Source organism: Bos indicus, chromosome 17 (assembly GCF_029378745.1).
Source record: "Bos indicus isolate NIAB-ARS_2022 breed Sahiwal x Tharparkar chromosome 17, NIAB-ARS_B.indTharparkar_mat_pri_1.0, whole genome shotgun sequence".
Lineage (NCBI taxonomy): Eukaryota > Metazoa > Chordata > Mammalia > Artiodactyla > Bovidae > Bos > Bos indicus.
The window spans coordinates 44,116,391-44,131,961 of NC_091776.1; the positions used below are offsets into that span (position 1 = coordinate 44,116,391).

At 39.3% G+C, this 15,571-nt stretch overlaps 1 protein-coding gene across 4 annotated transcripts in view; it reads left to right on the forward strand.

Moving 5' to 3' along the window:
• Nucleotides 1-15,571, forward strand: part of LOC109571051 (zinc finger protein 26) — a 70,830-nt gene that overhangs the window by 26,414 nt on the left and 28,845 nt on the right. For 3 of the 4 annotated variants that reach the window (XM_070769236.1, XM_070769235.1, XM_070769237.1), the window contains one exon: nucleotides 449-3,124. In XM_070769236.1, coding sequence (XP_070625337.1) covers nucleotides 449-1,800 — 1,352 coding nt within the window. In that variant the 3' untranslated portion in view covers nucleotides 1,801-3,124. Of the gene's footprint in view, nucleotides 1-448; nucleotides 3,125-15,571 lie in introns of those variants that run through there. The other variant, XM_019977189.2, reaches the window with a different exon arrangement.

A 15,571-nucleotide genomic window follows, 5' to 3' on the forward strand; every position in this document is an offset into this window, starting at 1 on the left:
GTTTTTACCTTAATTTTCTTATGGCTCAATCCCTGTTTTAATATCTCACTGTACCATCTTAAATGTTGTACCTAGCTATTATGTACCCTGTTGATTCACCATTTGAGTAAACTCCTGAAATGATAAAATTGGCATAAATAGTTGGCAATGGATTTTATCAGTAAGTGCAGGCTAAATTTTTTAAACTTCTATATAAAAAATACTTCTCATCACTGCTTATCAGCTACCCATTTCTGTAGAGGGATTTATTGTGGTTTGATTCACTTCCCCTTGCCCCCACACTTGGTTATATGGTGTGTGTGTGCACTTGGCCATTATTTCTTTTGAACCATTGTCAGAGGCCTGGACCAGAAGAAAAACACTCATTAAATAGCAGTTCTAAAGTGTTTTAATTCTAATCAGGTTTATTTATGATTTTTAAATTACTATGTTGTTTTTTTTTTCTTAGACGGTTGGGAAGAATGGTACCAGAAAAATCATAATGAATTTGAAAGTGTTCAGAGAAGCTATGCTTGTAATGCATTTGGAAAACTTCATCTGAGCAAAACCCACATTTCTTCAAGACAAAGACTCCTTAAATATAAAACACATGGAAAAAGTTTGACACAAAACTTAGCTTCAGCCACAAGCTGTCTAAGAAAGAATACTGATCAATTTCATGGGTATAAAGAATCATATTTTATTAAGCACCAAAGAACTCATAGTATAGAAAAAAACTGTGTATGTAACGAATGTGGGAAAGCTTTTCGTTGTAAATCACAGCTCATTGTACATCTCAGAATTCATACAGGAGAGAGACCATATGAGTGCACTAAATGTGAAAGAGCCTTCAGTGCCAAGTCAAACCTCAATGCTCATCAAAGAGTCCACACAGGAGAAAAGCCCTACTCTTGCATCGAATGTGGGAAAGTCTTCTCTTTCAGGTCACAACTTATTGTCCACCAGGAAATTCACACAGGAGGGAAACCTTACGGGTGCAGTGAATGTGGGAAAGCCTACAGCTGGAAATCACAACTGATTTTACACCAGAGAAGCCATACAGGAGTGAAACCATATGAATGCAGTGAATGTGGGAAAGCCTTTAGTTTGAAGTCACCATTTGTTGTGCACCAGAGAACTCATACAGGAGTGAAACCTCATAAATGCAGTGAATGTGGGAAAGCCTTTAGGAGTAAGTCATACCTCCTTGTTCACATTAGGATGCACACAGGAGAAAAACCCTATCAATGCAGTGACTGTGGCAAAGCTTTCAATATGAAGACACAACTTGTTGTGCATCAGGGAATTCATACAGGAAATAATCCTTATCAATGCAGTGAGTGTGGGAAAGCCTTTGGCAGGAAGGAACAGCTCACTGCACATCTGAGAGCTCATGCAGGAGAGAAACCTTATGGATGCAGTGAGTGCGGGAAGGCTTTCAGCAGCAAATCATACCTCGTTATACACAGGCGAACACACACAGGAGAGAGACCCTATGAATGTAGTTTCTGTGAGAGAGCCTTTTGTGGGAAGTCACAGCTAATTATACATCAAAGAACTCACTCAACAGAGAAGCCCTATGAATGTAGCGAATGTGAAAAAGCCTATCCCAGAAAGGCATCACTTCAGATACACCAGAAAACTCATTCAGGAGAAAAACCGTTTAAATGCAGTGAGTGCGGGAAAGCATTTACTCAAAAGTCATCTCTCAGTGAACACCAAAGAGTTCATACAGGAGAGAAACCATGGAAATGCTCTGAGTGTGGGAAATCCTTCTGTTGGAATTCAGGGCTTCGTATACATCGAAAAACTCATAAGTGAGAAATCAGAACAGAATAAATTTGGATGCATACTCACAGAAGTTGATCCTCAAGAGAATTCAGATGATAATAGAAACAGGATATATAAGTAGGAACACCTAAAAGTACATTCTAATCAAATTAGTCATGTGGGAGAGAGACCAATCATATTTGGAATGAATATGCAAAAGCTTTCAGAAATAAGTCATGCAAATCTTTATACACAGGAGAATGGTTGAAGGAATAAAGAGCAGTAATGGTATCATATACAGTAGCATAATTATGAAGATTTAATTTGGGAAATGCATATTAAGTCCATATGAATTTAATAAATCAGGAAAGCACTTTTCCACAGAAGATGTGTTACATGGGGAGTCATGTTCCAGATTTGATGCTGTTTTTGAGTGAAGAAAGTCCTTGGTGGAGGATAAAGTAGTTTTGTTTTATTTTTTAATATGTAACTAATAGGAAAATAGCAAAGAACGTATTTTGAAGGTTCAGGGGCATGGAGTGTGACTTTCCTGAGTAATACTGCATAGCATTTTTTTTAATTTTGGTATTTTATTTTTAAATGTAACTTGTTATATTTGATAATTTGTGGAATAACATCTTCCAATATTCTTTATATTAAATGCTAAGTATCAGTATTGTCTCTTTATTTCTTAGCAATATAACTAAAATAGTTTGAATTTTAATAAATGAAAGGATTTTATCTTACTCCAAATGATTTTACTTATTCAATAAGTGGGTCTGTCCATTTTTACAGGGCTGCTTTCCAAGAGCACTCATGGTAATGAAGATTGATTGTATTTAGCAATTCGGTGTCTGCTCCCTATTTATTGATAACAGTGGCTTAGAATTCTCTGGAGAGATACTCCTCCTATGTTGTGCACATCCTTGTGGTGTATCTCTCAGGGTGTCCTTCCCACCAGCCATAGGTGAGCATTCTGCCACGGTTGAGTCATGATGACATCTTTTCCAGGAGTTTGAGTCTCTAATTCAGTCTCACATGAACCAGAAGGGAAATATCAGAATTCATTCTTGTACCACAGTTTTAAGACCATCAAATAGTTCCTGCTATTTCAATTTCTCAGGATAACTTTGGATATTCTGAACCTAATTTTCTGGTGTTCTGTGCGCTTCCTCATATTTGCAATAAAAATATTATTTTCTGCTAATGTTAAGAAGAATGAGTTCTATTTCTTGTAACTGAAAGGCTTTAATTGGTAAATAGTGTCACTGGAATAAACTGTTAGTAAACTGTTGGATAGTAAACTGTTAAAGAAAAGTGGGGTTTGTGGTTTAGGTTTATTCCTAAGACAAGAATAAAATCTTTCAGATTTCTACTTATATTCCAAAGTGGATTTTTTAGCTCATAGTATGAAATAGTGTTGTTGCTTATGTACACCAAGAACCTCATGGACTCTGTTGGTAAGATTCTGGCAACACTCAGGAGCTATTGTCCTAGAAAACTTTTAAATTTATGAGGAAATCTGGAACATCAGATGAAATGGCTAGTTCTGGTTCCATCAGCTCTTAAACACAAGGCCAGACTTGAAGGCCTAAATCTCATCTCAGCGCAGAGTGTTGTCAGCAGTTCTCTGACATTGTGGAAATAATTGCTTACTCAAGAGTTGTAGGGTTGAGATGATGGAAATCAAAGACACAGTTGCTGAGGTACAGAGTCATCTACCTTAAGTGCACCAATCCCTTATGTATACATGTTAGAAAAAGTGTCTCTTGATAATCGATCATTTGAGTAGAGGATCCTGTGAAGAATCTGAGGACTCAACCTAGCAAACTCATGATACACTTTGCATGCTTGTCACTCAGGGATACAGCCTAGAAGTTTGCAAACTGCAGACCATGGTCCAAATACAGATTGATGATACTTTTATGGATGGCAAGTTAAGAAGCTTTTACATTTTTAAATGGTTTAAAATTTTTCCAAACTATGAAATGACAAAATTATTTAATTAAAATTTCAGTGTCCATCACTCGAGTTTCATTGGAACACAGCCAGCCATAACCTGGCTGTAAATTGCTTATACACTACAGTGGTAGAGTTGAGTGGTTGTGGCAGATACAGTGTTACCCCAGAACCTGCTAACTCCTGATGTAGAGGCCCTTCCTTCCCTGAAAAAGTGGATCATTGCTTGTAGGAGGAAGCTTATTCTGCCAGTACCCCATGTCTCAGTTACCAGCTGTGTCCAAATGTACTCTTTTTATAAGGACATTGATCATATTGACTTAGGTCTCATTCTATTGACCTAATTTTAACTTAATTATCTCTGTAGAGGCCCTGTCTCTAATCCACATTCTGAGATACTGGGGGTTAGGAATTCAATGTATTTTTGACAGGATGCAATTCAATCCATAACAGTCGGCCCTCCTGCCCCCCAACCCCACCAAATTCATGTCCTTCTCACATGCAAAGTGCATTCACCCCTGCCCAACATTTCCTCCCCACCCAATGTTAATCCACTCCAGCATCAACTCTAAATCCAGAATCTCATCCAAATCAGATATGGGTGAGATTTGGGATATGATTCATCCTGGGGCAATATTCCTCTCCATTTGTGAACCTATGAAACCAAAAGAGTCATCTGCTACCAAAATACAATAATCAGATAGGCATGGGATAGACATTCCTATTTCAAAAGGAAGAAATTGTCAGGATAAGGGGTGTTATGAGTCCCAGAGAAGCCCCAAAACTAGCAGGGTAAATTCCATTAGATGTTAAGGTCTGAGAATAATCATCTGTGGCTAAATGTTCTGTCCTCTAAGCCCAGTAGGATGGTGGCCCTGAATCTTTAATTCTGAATAGTGGGGCAGCTCTCTGGAATTGAAAAGGAGGCTTCGCCTTCTGGAACCAAGAAAGTGGCCCCACCCTCAGTCTGTGTCCACAGCTAGAAAGCTCTATCAACCTGTTTCCTGCCTGTAGAATCTCAGAAGTTTGACAGTTCCTTCATTTTAACCTTTCTATTCCTTTGAGTCCAAGTTGGTAGCATTTTTACCGAAATGATTGATTGGATTCATAAGTCACATACCCATAATCTTTTGAGCAAACAGTGTCTGGCCACATGCTTGGTGTTCTCTCCAGAGCTTGCTTTCTTGCTTTTTGCAATATGAGTAAGCTGAGAGTCTTCCAAACCTTTGCAGTCTAGTTCCTTTTGCTTAACAATACAGTCTCAGTTTATCTCTGTCCTCCCATGTTTTACTATCAACATCAAGGAAAAGTTAAGTCATGACTTCAACACCTGGCTTAGAAATCTCTGCAGCTAAATATCCCAATTCGTCACTCACAAGTTCTGTCCTCTGTCCACTGAAACACATGTCAGTCAAGTTATCTCCCACTTTTCTCCAATTTCCAATAACATGTCCTTCATTTTTATCTGACATCTCACCAGTAGTACCTTAACATTCTCGTATTTCTACCAATAATGCCCTCAAAGCAATCTGGGCTTTTTCTATCAAGTACCTCAAAACTCTTCCATCAGTTGCCAATTCCAAAGCCACTTCCAGATTTTTACGTATTTGCTAAAGCAACACCTTATTTTGCAACCAAAATCTTACACATTTTCTAGACTGCTGTAACAAGGTACTGCAAAACAAGTAGTTTAAGCAACAAAAATTTATTTTTCATATATTTCATAGTTCTGGGGGCCAGAAATCTGAAGTCAAGGTGCCAACAGAGTTGGCAGATTCTGAGGGAAGAATCTGCTCCAAGCCTCTCTTTGACTTCTGCATATTGATCTTTTCCCTTTGTCTCTCCACATCATTTTCTCCTATGTGTGTCTAATTTGTGTTTAAATTTTTTCTTTTTATAAAGATACCAGTCATATTAGAGAAGGAAATGGCAACCCACTCCAGTTCCTGCCTGGAAAATTCCATGAACAGAGGAGCCTGGTGAGCTACAGCCCACAGGGTTGCAAAGAGTTGTACACAACTGAACACACACATGCATGCACCAGTTTCATTGGTTTAGGGCCCACCCTAATGACCATTTGAACTTGATTATCCCTATAAAGACCCTGTCTCTAAAGTCACATTCTGAGATGGGGGGTGAAGACTCCAACATATCTCTTTTGTGGTGGAACAACTGAACCCATAACACTTGACAGGGAAACAGGCAACTTGCACAATACTCTAAACCAGCTGGACCTAACAGACAGGTGAGCCACTCGGCTCCACTGCAGAAGAATGCATACTCTCCAAGTACTGTGAAATATTGTGCAGCACAGATCACACGTTAGGCCACAGAACAAGCCCCAAAGGGTATCACAAACAGCTCTAAGGCTTTGGTCAAAACTGGGACCAAATAATAACAGGTTACAACTCAAAAGAATAAAATAAAAATGCATATATCTGCATTGATATATAATTGTATATGTATAAACAACTAGGGAAGAAGGGAAAACTCGTTTAAAAATTGACTATCAATAAATACAAAAGGAAATGACAGATTAGAAACTCACAGCTTGGTAGCCAGCACAGTGATTCTTTAAGGCAAGAGTCATCCATGAATGCTAAAACTAGGTGACAGTTTCATTAGTTTCAGAACATCTTTCCACAAAATGCTTACTGCTTATAGTTGGAAAACAAGAAATCTGGCATTTACCACCTTAATTAAACAAAACTAATATTGCAACTATTGGTACAATCAAATATCAGGGAACTGGTTGCTCTGATTCTCAGAGGAGGGCACAACATCATTTATATATTATTCCAGCCCAAAATGCATAACCTGAATCTAAATTATGAGGCAATACCAAACACCAAGTTTGGGCCATTTACCATGACAATGACATGCAATTTTTAAAATATTGAGGATGTAAAAGACAGAGGCTAAAAGGCTGCTCCAGTTTAAACACTTAAAGGGACAGGGCACTGCACAATGAACCCACATTGTTTCTTGGACATTTTCTGGGCAACTGATGGAATCTGGATAAGTTTTGTATGCTAAATAATAGTGCTGTGTTTGCATTAATTTCCTCAATTTTATAATTTTACTGTCATTAGATAATAGAACGAACTTGTTGGAGACACTCACTGAAGCTTTGGGGAGTGTAGAGAACTCACACCTGCAACTCATGCTCATACCTTTAAAGAAAAATATGTTCTTTTATAGAGAAAGTAGATGTGGTCAAATGTAAATGTTGTGTAAATATAGATAAAAGGTATTTAGGAATTCTTTACAATTTTTTAAATTCTGTGTTTCTGTAGTATTTATTCAACTTTTTAATAGCATGAAATTATTTGTAAATGATACAGTTAGGAAGAGAAAAATGAATTTAGCAAGGTCTTTGGATGTCACGTCAGATTATCCACATCAATTCTATTACACACCACAAAGTTTTCATAAAATAGGATTTAATACACTGAATTCATTTTCAAAAGTATCAAAATACAAAATAAGTTTTGTAGTGTTGGAACTGCTCTGTATCTTAAGTGTAGTCATTAATACATAAACATTTCCTACTTCAGGGGATTTTCCCAACTCGGAGATCAAACCTACATCTCCTGCATCTTGCAGGTGGGTTCTTTTATCACTCATGCTACCTGTGAAACCCTACATAAACACACAGGTGATAAAATAGAACTTAATACACACACAAATGAGTGTTAAGTAAAACTGGAAAACAGTTAAGTCTTGTGGATTGTATTACTGTCAACACTCTGGCTGTGATATTATACTACAGTTTTGCAAAATGTTAACATTGGAGTAAACTGGGGAAATTGTATAAGAGATCTCTTTGTGTTTTTTACACTGCAGGTGAATTTGCAATTATCTCAATAAAATTTTCAATTAAAACAAAATTAATCTAATAAAGATGTAAAAGGAGAATGAATAAACTATTATGTACAGTCAATGAAATAGTCAGTGGAATATTATATAACTATGAAATAAACTACAATTGAATAAACAATATGTTTATGTCCTAGATATACAGTATTGAGAAAAGTCATTCTCAGATGGCTGTGTATAACATAACACCATAGTTAAAGGCCAATAAAGTGAAATGGAATTATATATTACTTAGGCACATATGTGTAAGTGATAAGATGATGAATTAAAAAGCAAGATAATGATAACCAAAATATTTAGGATAGTGTCTGCCTTTGTGAGGAAGAGGTAAGTTGAAAAGGAGGAACTGCAAACAAAGATTCCAAATATTAATAATTTGTAATTTTCTGTTTCTCAGATAGATTCATGAACATTCATGAGAAGGCCTTTTAACTAAAATTACATAAAAAGGGACATAAATACAGGTAATTTAGATTCTTTAAAATAATAGGGAAATACTAAGGATAACCACAGGCCACTAAATATGACATTTTAGATTAAAATTTTCAATTTTCTTGCAAATTATACATTACCATAATTGACAAAGCAGAAAACTAAAACAATGAATAAATAGCAAATAAGGAAACTGAATTGCAGTCAAAAACTTCCCTCAATGAAATGTAACAAGCTTAGATTATTGAACAGTAAACTGTTACCAAACATTGAAACACTTGATCACCATTATGTTATACAAGCAGTACTAGAAATTTTTTAAAGAATAGATTACTCTCAAATTCATTTTACAATCCTCCATAACCTTCACACCAAAAAATAGACACAATAGAAAATTATGTTTCTTGGATAGACACAATAGAAAAAAATTAGAGGACAGCCTAATAGATTTAAAACTTCTGAATAAAATGGAATTCGAGTTTGTTTCTTTCCCCACACATTTGTTCATGTCTATATTAGGTTGAACTATATGAAATTACCAAAAATGAACCATTTTTTACATATGTGGCAAATTTTATTTTCCAAAGTTAACTGTAACAATATGTCCCATCTTGCATCTTCTTCTACAATGTGATTGTGCCAGTCCTCCCACTTAGAGTCTTGTTGGCTGGTGATTAGTCTGTAGCTAAAAGAGAGTGGAGAAAGTGCTTCTGCTTTCCTCACTGGAACACATGTTCTTGAAGCTTATGTGGCCCTGTGAGCAGCCCATCATGGAGAAACCTCAGAGAATCCCGGGAGAGAGACTGGGCTCAGGCTCCATGGAGAGGAAGAGATGCTCATTCATCCCCCACATCCTCCAGCACCACACTCCCCAGCTCCAGCCACGTAAGGACAGCAAATGCATGAGGAAACCTCCCTGAACTCCTGATCCACAGAAATCACAAGAGATGTAACCCCTTTGTTGTTATCTATGCTATAGTTTGGGGTGACACTTTAGGCAGCAGTACTGACTGGAATAGAAATTTGTTCTTTGAAGTGGGATACTACTGAAACAAAATCTTAAAACATCTGCCACTGATTTTGGCTCTGGGCGGTGAGAAGAATGTGGCAGACTTCTGAGGCAAATATTAGTGAAAGACTGAAGAGCCCTTTGGAAGGATATTAGAAGAGCCTAAAGATCCTAAAGGAGGTTGTTGATGGAGGCTTAAAGGGATATGAGGAAAGCATTATGGGAACATGGGAGAAAAGGTGTTTTGTTATAAGCCACAGAACGTTTCTCAGTACTGTCATTTAATGAATCAAGCAGGACCCTATGGGGTCTTCCCAAAACAGAACACCACTCCCATCCATGTCCTCCCCCTGCCTCTTATCTGTACAAAAACTTCAGCCTCTTAGTGTATGTGTGTGTGTTAGTTGCTCAGTTGTGTCCTACACTTTGCGGCCCCATGGACTGTAGCCTCCCAGGCTCCTCTGTCCATGGGATTCTCTAGGCAAGAATACTGGAGTGGGTTGCCATTTCCTTCTCCAAGGGATCTTCCCAACCCAGGGATTGAACCTGGCTCTCCTACATTGCAGACCGATTCTTTACTGTGTGAGCCACAAGGTAAGCCCCTTAGCCTCCTAGGCCTTCCCCAAGTTCCAAAGAAGAAATTTAGTCAGAGAAGTAAGAAAATGCAGAAAGAAAGGAAAATAGTCAAGCAAGACTAAATAATAATAGTTTAGCTGCTAAAGTCAAAGACCTTTAGTTCCCCTTCACGGGCTTCCCTTGTAGCTCAGACAGTAAAGAATCTGTCTGCAATGCTGGAGACCCAGGTTCAATCCCTGGGTCAGGAAGATCCCTTGGAGAAGGAAATGGCAATCCACTCCAGTACTCTTGCCTAGAGAATTCCATGGACAGAAGAGCCCAGCAGACTAAAGCCCATGGGGTCACCAAGAGTCAGAAACGACTGAGCGACTACACTTTCTTTCTTTCTTTCAGGGGCTATAGATAATGTTCTGAGCTATATCCTTTGAAATGTTTTGCAGATACTGAAACCTGCAGCAGACGGAAAAGTTAAGTATATGCTGAACACCAGGACGCAGGCCCCAGACAGATTGGAACCAGAAGATTGATGATGTTGAGCCCTGATTACCTCACCACCAACCAATCAGAAGAATGTCCACAGGCTGATCACAAACCTTGTAATCCCTCTCCTTCACCCTATCTTTAAAAACTTTCCCTGAAAGCCATCAAGCAATAGCCAACCATGCACCTTGCTTGGCCCCACATTGGGCACCTGCTGTAAACACTGCACTTCCCTTCACCACAACCTGGTGTCAGTAGCTTGGCTTTGCTGGGTGGTAGCAAGTGGACCCAAGTTCGGTTCAATAACATAATGACCTCTAATGGTAGAGCTGAGAGTTTTCTATGCACAGTGTTACTGTGCTACCTGCCTTATTCTCATGCTACTTCTCTGGTAGCTCAGACATCAAAGAATGCTGTCTGCAATGCAGGTAGACCTGGGTTCAATCCCTGGGTCAGTAAGATCCCCTGGAGAAGGGAATGGCTACCTGCTCCAGTATTCTTGCAGAAGAATTCCACAGAAGAGCTTGGCAGGCTATAGTCCATGGGGTCACAAAGAGTCAGACACAACTGAACGACTAAAAACTTTCACTTTTCATAACAATATGAGAGTGGAGAGAGGAACTGAAAAACGAACCACTCCATGAGGAATTATCAGTGGCTCAATACAGTCTTTTATTCCAGGAAAGCATTCTTAAAGCAAGAAAGGTTCTCAGGGATCAAAAGATCCTTAGGGAAGATTTCAGGAAAATCTCAGAGGGTACCTCATGTACCTCTTCAGAGGGGAAAAAAAGATCTTACAAGAAAGCCTCTGTGAAATTTCTCATAAAAAAAACAGACCTTCCATGACAAAGAAAGGGATAACAAAGACTTATCCCTAAGACAAAGTCTTATCCCTAAAATAATATTTTGAGGATATATGCATGCCTGCTCAGTCACTCAGTCATATCTGACTCTTTTGTGATCCAGTGGACTGTAGCTCACAAGTTTCCTCTGGAATTTCCCAGGCAAGAATACTGGAATGGGTTGTAATTTCCTTGTCCAGGGGAATCTTCTCAACCCAGGCATCCAACCTGTGTCTCCTGCATTGGCAGGTGGATTCTTTTCCAGTGATCCACCTGGGAAGCCCTACAATTAGCCATACTTATGTAATTTTGTCCTGTATTTTTCTTTCTACTCAAACAAGTTCCAATTTCACCATTTTTCTTTATTAGACACTCATTTTATCCCTTTAGTTAGCATGCCTCCAACCACAAGTAATGGAAATCCCATGGACAGAGGAATCTGGTGGGCTACAGTCCATGGGGTCCCAAAGAGTCAGACACAACTTAGAGACTAAACAACAATGGCTAATTGTAGGGTTCCCAGCAAGAAGAGGAACAAGTGAAAGCTAATTGTAAACAGAAAGATAGTATAAATATATACATATACACCACAAAGTTTTAAAAAACAGCCATACTGGGGCTTCCCTGGTGACTCAGTGGTAAAAAATCAGCCTGCCAATGCAGGAGACACATGTTCGATCCCTGGTCTGGGAAGTTTTCACATGCTGTGGAGAAACTAAGCCCTAGTGACACAACTATTGAGCCTGTGTCCTAAAGCCCAGGAGCCACAATTAATGAAGCCCCCAGACCCTAGAGCCCATGCTCTGCAGCAAGAGAAGCCACTGCAATGAGAAACCTGTGCACCACAACTAGAGAGTAGTCCCCACTCACCACAACTAGAGAAAAGCCCATGCTACAACAAAGACCCAGCACAGCCAAAACAATAACTAACTAAATAAAAATGTTTTAATGAAAACTAAATAAAAACAGCCAAATTACCTTGAAATGAAAAAGACAAATGCTGGACAAAATAAAAAAGAGATCTTTGGGCTCCCAATCATTTTTGGACAGGAAGGAGGCTGAAAAAGATACTCAACGGCAAATATGGATCACATTTTATGAATAAAGAAGGATGACTCAGCAGAACCAAGATCTAAGGTGCTGCTAAGAGGTATGGAGAACTCTACATGAGCAGTGAACTGGTAACATATACCTAGCATGATTTGGAATTTCTATGGATCAGTGGCTGCTCTATCCCCAGCAACTGCTGTATGAGGACTCCTGTTGTCCCCAGTTTGGAATAGTAGTGTCTTACTATTGCATTACATGTGTGTAAGATGAAGATAACAGGTACTTTGATTGAGAGAAATAGCACGTAAGAGTTGTATCCAAGGGAGAAGTCCTGAAGAGCCTCACCCCAGGCAGGGCCTGATTTCTAGAATGAGACTGATCAATCTGATGCCACAATGTAATGAGACATTTGGGGTCTTGGAACAGAAGATAGTTATAGTTTGCAGATATCAACTGTCAAAGCCAGAGGACTGTGGTAAGTTGTGTATTCCTAAGATGACTACAAGAGCACCTCTTACACAGCAACCTCTTTCAGTGTGACAATATGATTTTGTCACTTTTTCCATGGGGAGGAGAGGTCTGTGTCCCCTGCCTCTCGAATCCAGATGGGCTAGTGAATTGTTCATAGACAGCAGATTGCAGCAGAAATGAAGCTGTGAGACTTCCAAGCCCAGGTCATAAAAGGAGATGCAGTTCCCACCTTGTTCACAGAAGCTCTTCCTGATGAAGAATTTCAGCTGCCAGGTAAGCAGTCCAACTGCCCTGAGGCTGCTGTGCTATGAAGAGGTGCAAACAGCTCACACAAAGAGATGAACTAAAGAGGCCTGAGACTACTGGAAGAGTGAGAGATGCCTACACCACCCCAAGTGTTACAGCACCTGCTGGTCTAGCTCCAGCTATCAACTAATTGCAATCACATGAAAGATCCTAAGACAAAAATTGCCTAGCTGAGGTTATCTTGAATTTCTGACCCGGGAAAGTGTGAGATATAATAAGCCACTAAATTGTGACATGATCTATTATGTAGAAGAGTAACTGGACCAGTTAGAATCAGACATGAAAAAACTGATGCCAGTTTGGGAAAGGAGTATGACAAGGCTGTGTATTGCCACCGTGCCTGTTTAACTTAGAGGCAGAGTACTCACTGGAGAAGGAAATGGCAACCCAAACCAGTATTCTTGCCTGGAAAATCCCATGGACAGAGGAGTCTGGTAGGCTACAGTTCATGGGGTCACAAAGAGTTGGACACAACTGAGCGACTGAGCACACACACATGCAGAGTACATCATGCAAAATGCTGGGCTGGATGAATCACAAGCTGGAATCAAGATTGCTGGAAGAAGTATAGACAACCTCAGATGTGCAGATGATACCACTCTAATGGCAGAAAGTGAAGAGAAACTAAAGAGCCTCTTGGTGAAAGAGGAGAATAAAAAAGGTGGCTTGAAACTCAACATTCAAAAAACTAAGATCATAGCATACAGTCCCATCACTTCAGAGCAAATAGATGGAGAAAAAGTGGAAGCAGTGACATATTTTATTTTCTTGGGCTGCAAAGTCAGTGTGGATGGTGACAGGTGCCATGAAATTAAAAGATGTTTGCTCCTTGGAAGGAAAGCCATGACAAACCTAGACAGCATATTAAAAAGCAAAGACATCACTTTCCTGACAAAGGTTCATTAGTCAAAGCTATGGTTTTCCCAGTCATCATGTACGAATGTGAGAGTTGGACCATAAAGAAGGCTGAACAGCGAAGAATTGATGCTTTCTAACTGTGGCACTGGAGAAGGCTCCTGAGAGTCCCTTGGACTTCAGTAAGATCAAACCAGTCAATCCTAAAGGAAATCAACCCTGAATATTCATTGGAAGGACTGATGCTGAGTCTGAAGCTCCAATAAGAGCCAATTCACTGGGGAAAAAAGCTCTAATGATGGGAAAGATTTAAGAGGGTGGCATAGGATGACATGTTTGCATGCCATCACTGACTCAATGGACATGAATTTGAGCAAACTGCAGGAGATACTGGAGGGAGGACAGAAGAGCCTGGTATGCTGCAATCCATAGGGTCACAAAGAGTTGGACATAGCAACTGAACGACAACTGGACCAACACAAAAAAGGACAGTATTGTTCAACTTTATAAGTAAATAATATGTTCAAGATTGCCAGAGTCCAGCTCCAGCAGCCAGGGAATCGGCCTGAAGGGATGGGCGGTGTCGGCGAGAAACGAAGCAGCCTCTCAGTTTTCTTAGACTGCATATTTATTTCAAGCTTAAGATTCTCTTTTATACTTTTACAAAAGCATCAGGTCAGAGGTTTGACATTTTCAGTTCCCCCTGACCCAGATTTGTTGTCTCCATAAATCATTGTTGCCCCTCAAAAGGAGTTCCTGCCTCAGCAATTCTCTTATCTACTTCTCATGTGTCCTTGTGAATACATAGTAACTCATGCTAATGTCTGAGCTGCATACCACATTCCTCAGTTTATTTCTTATCTTTCTAAATCCTGTTTGCCCCTAGTATCCTGAGCTCACTTTCTCTAAAAGGCTTCTAACCACTAATATCTCCAAAATTCCTAATCTCTAGAAGCTATAGTAAAATATGCTAACATTACAACATTCCTTAAATCTTTAGCTTCTAACTATTTTAATTATTCCTAAGCCCTAAATTCAGCAAACTCCTTTGCCATAAACATTTCCCTCACAAATAGGTTTCAGATAGCAATCCCTCCCATAGCCTCAAGCTGCGGCCTACGTGCTCATCCTGGAACACTCTTTTGTAAAGGTCCTTGAACGAATGTCAAAGATTAACTTTATGAATTATTCTCTGAGCACAGCTGCAGAAGGCTTTGTGCCTTCTCATGCTCCTCTCAAGAACAATAAGCACCTTAATATTCTTTTCAGTCAACTCAGCTGTGGGGAGGAAAAAACAAGTCAGGATCACAAGGCCTAACTCCTTCATCCCGGGTCCATGCCTGCGGGACAAGGAGAGGGAGTTGGGGCTGTGCCTCCATTTTGTCAGTAATGCCTAAAGCGGCTCCCAACACAAGATAATTTAATATTGAAGTTTATTAATCTTAAAGCAGAAATAGGTTATTATAAAATACATATTTATTTACCTATACAGCTAAAGAAAAATATTCAATATATTCCAGCCATTCTTCAGGACCAAGTCCTTAACAAATTCAAAATGGAAAGTAACTTCCTTTTAAGGTGATAAAGGATATCTACAATCTTCTACTGCAATTATACTGAATTCATTTATTAGTTCGAATAGTTTTCTCTTCAGAACAGCATGGTAGGGGGTACTTCCCTGGCTGTCCAGTGATTAAGACTCTGTTGCTCCCAATGCCACTCAGGCTTGTGGGATCTTGGTTAGTTCCCCCACCAGGGATCAAACCCGAGCTCCCTGCAGTGGAAGCAAGGAGTTCTAATCACTGGAGCACCAGGAAATTACCAGTATTAGCCTGGTTAAAAAAAAAATCTGAATCCTGAGTATGGATCCCTTGTTCCTAACTCCTAATGATATTCCACCTTTAAGCAGCATAGTGGTTTAATAGTTGAAATGGATATTTTTTCAATTAGGCTAAATTAGGAA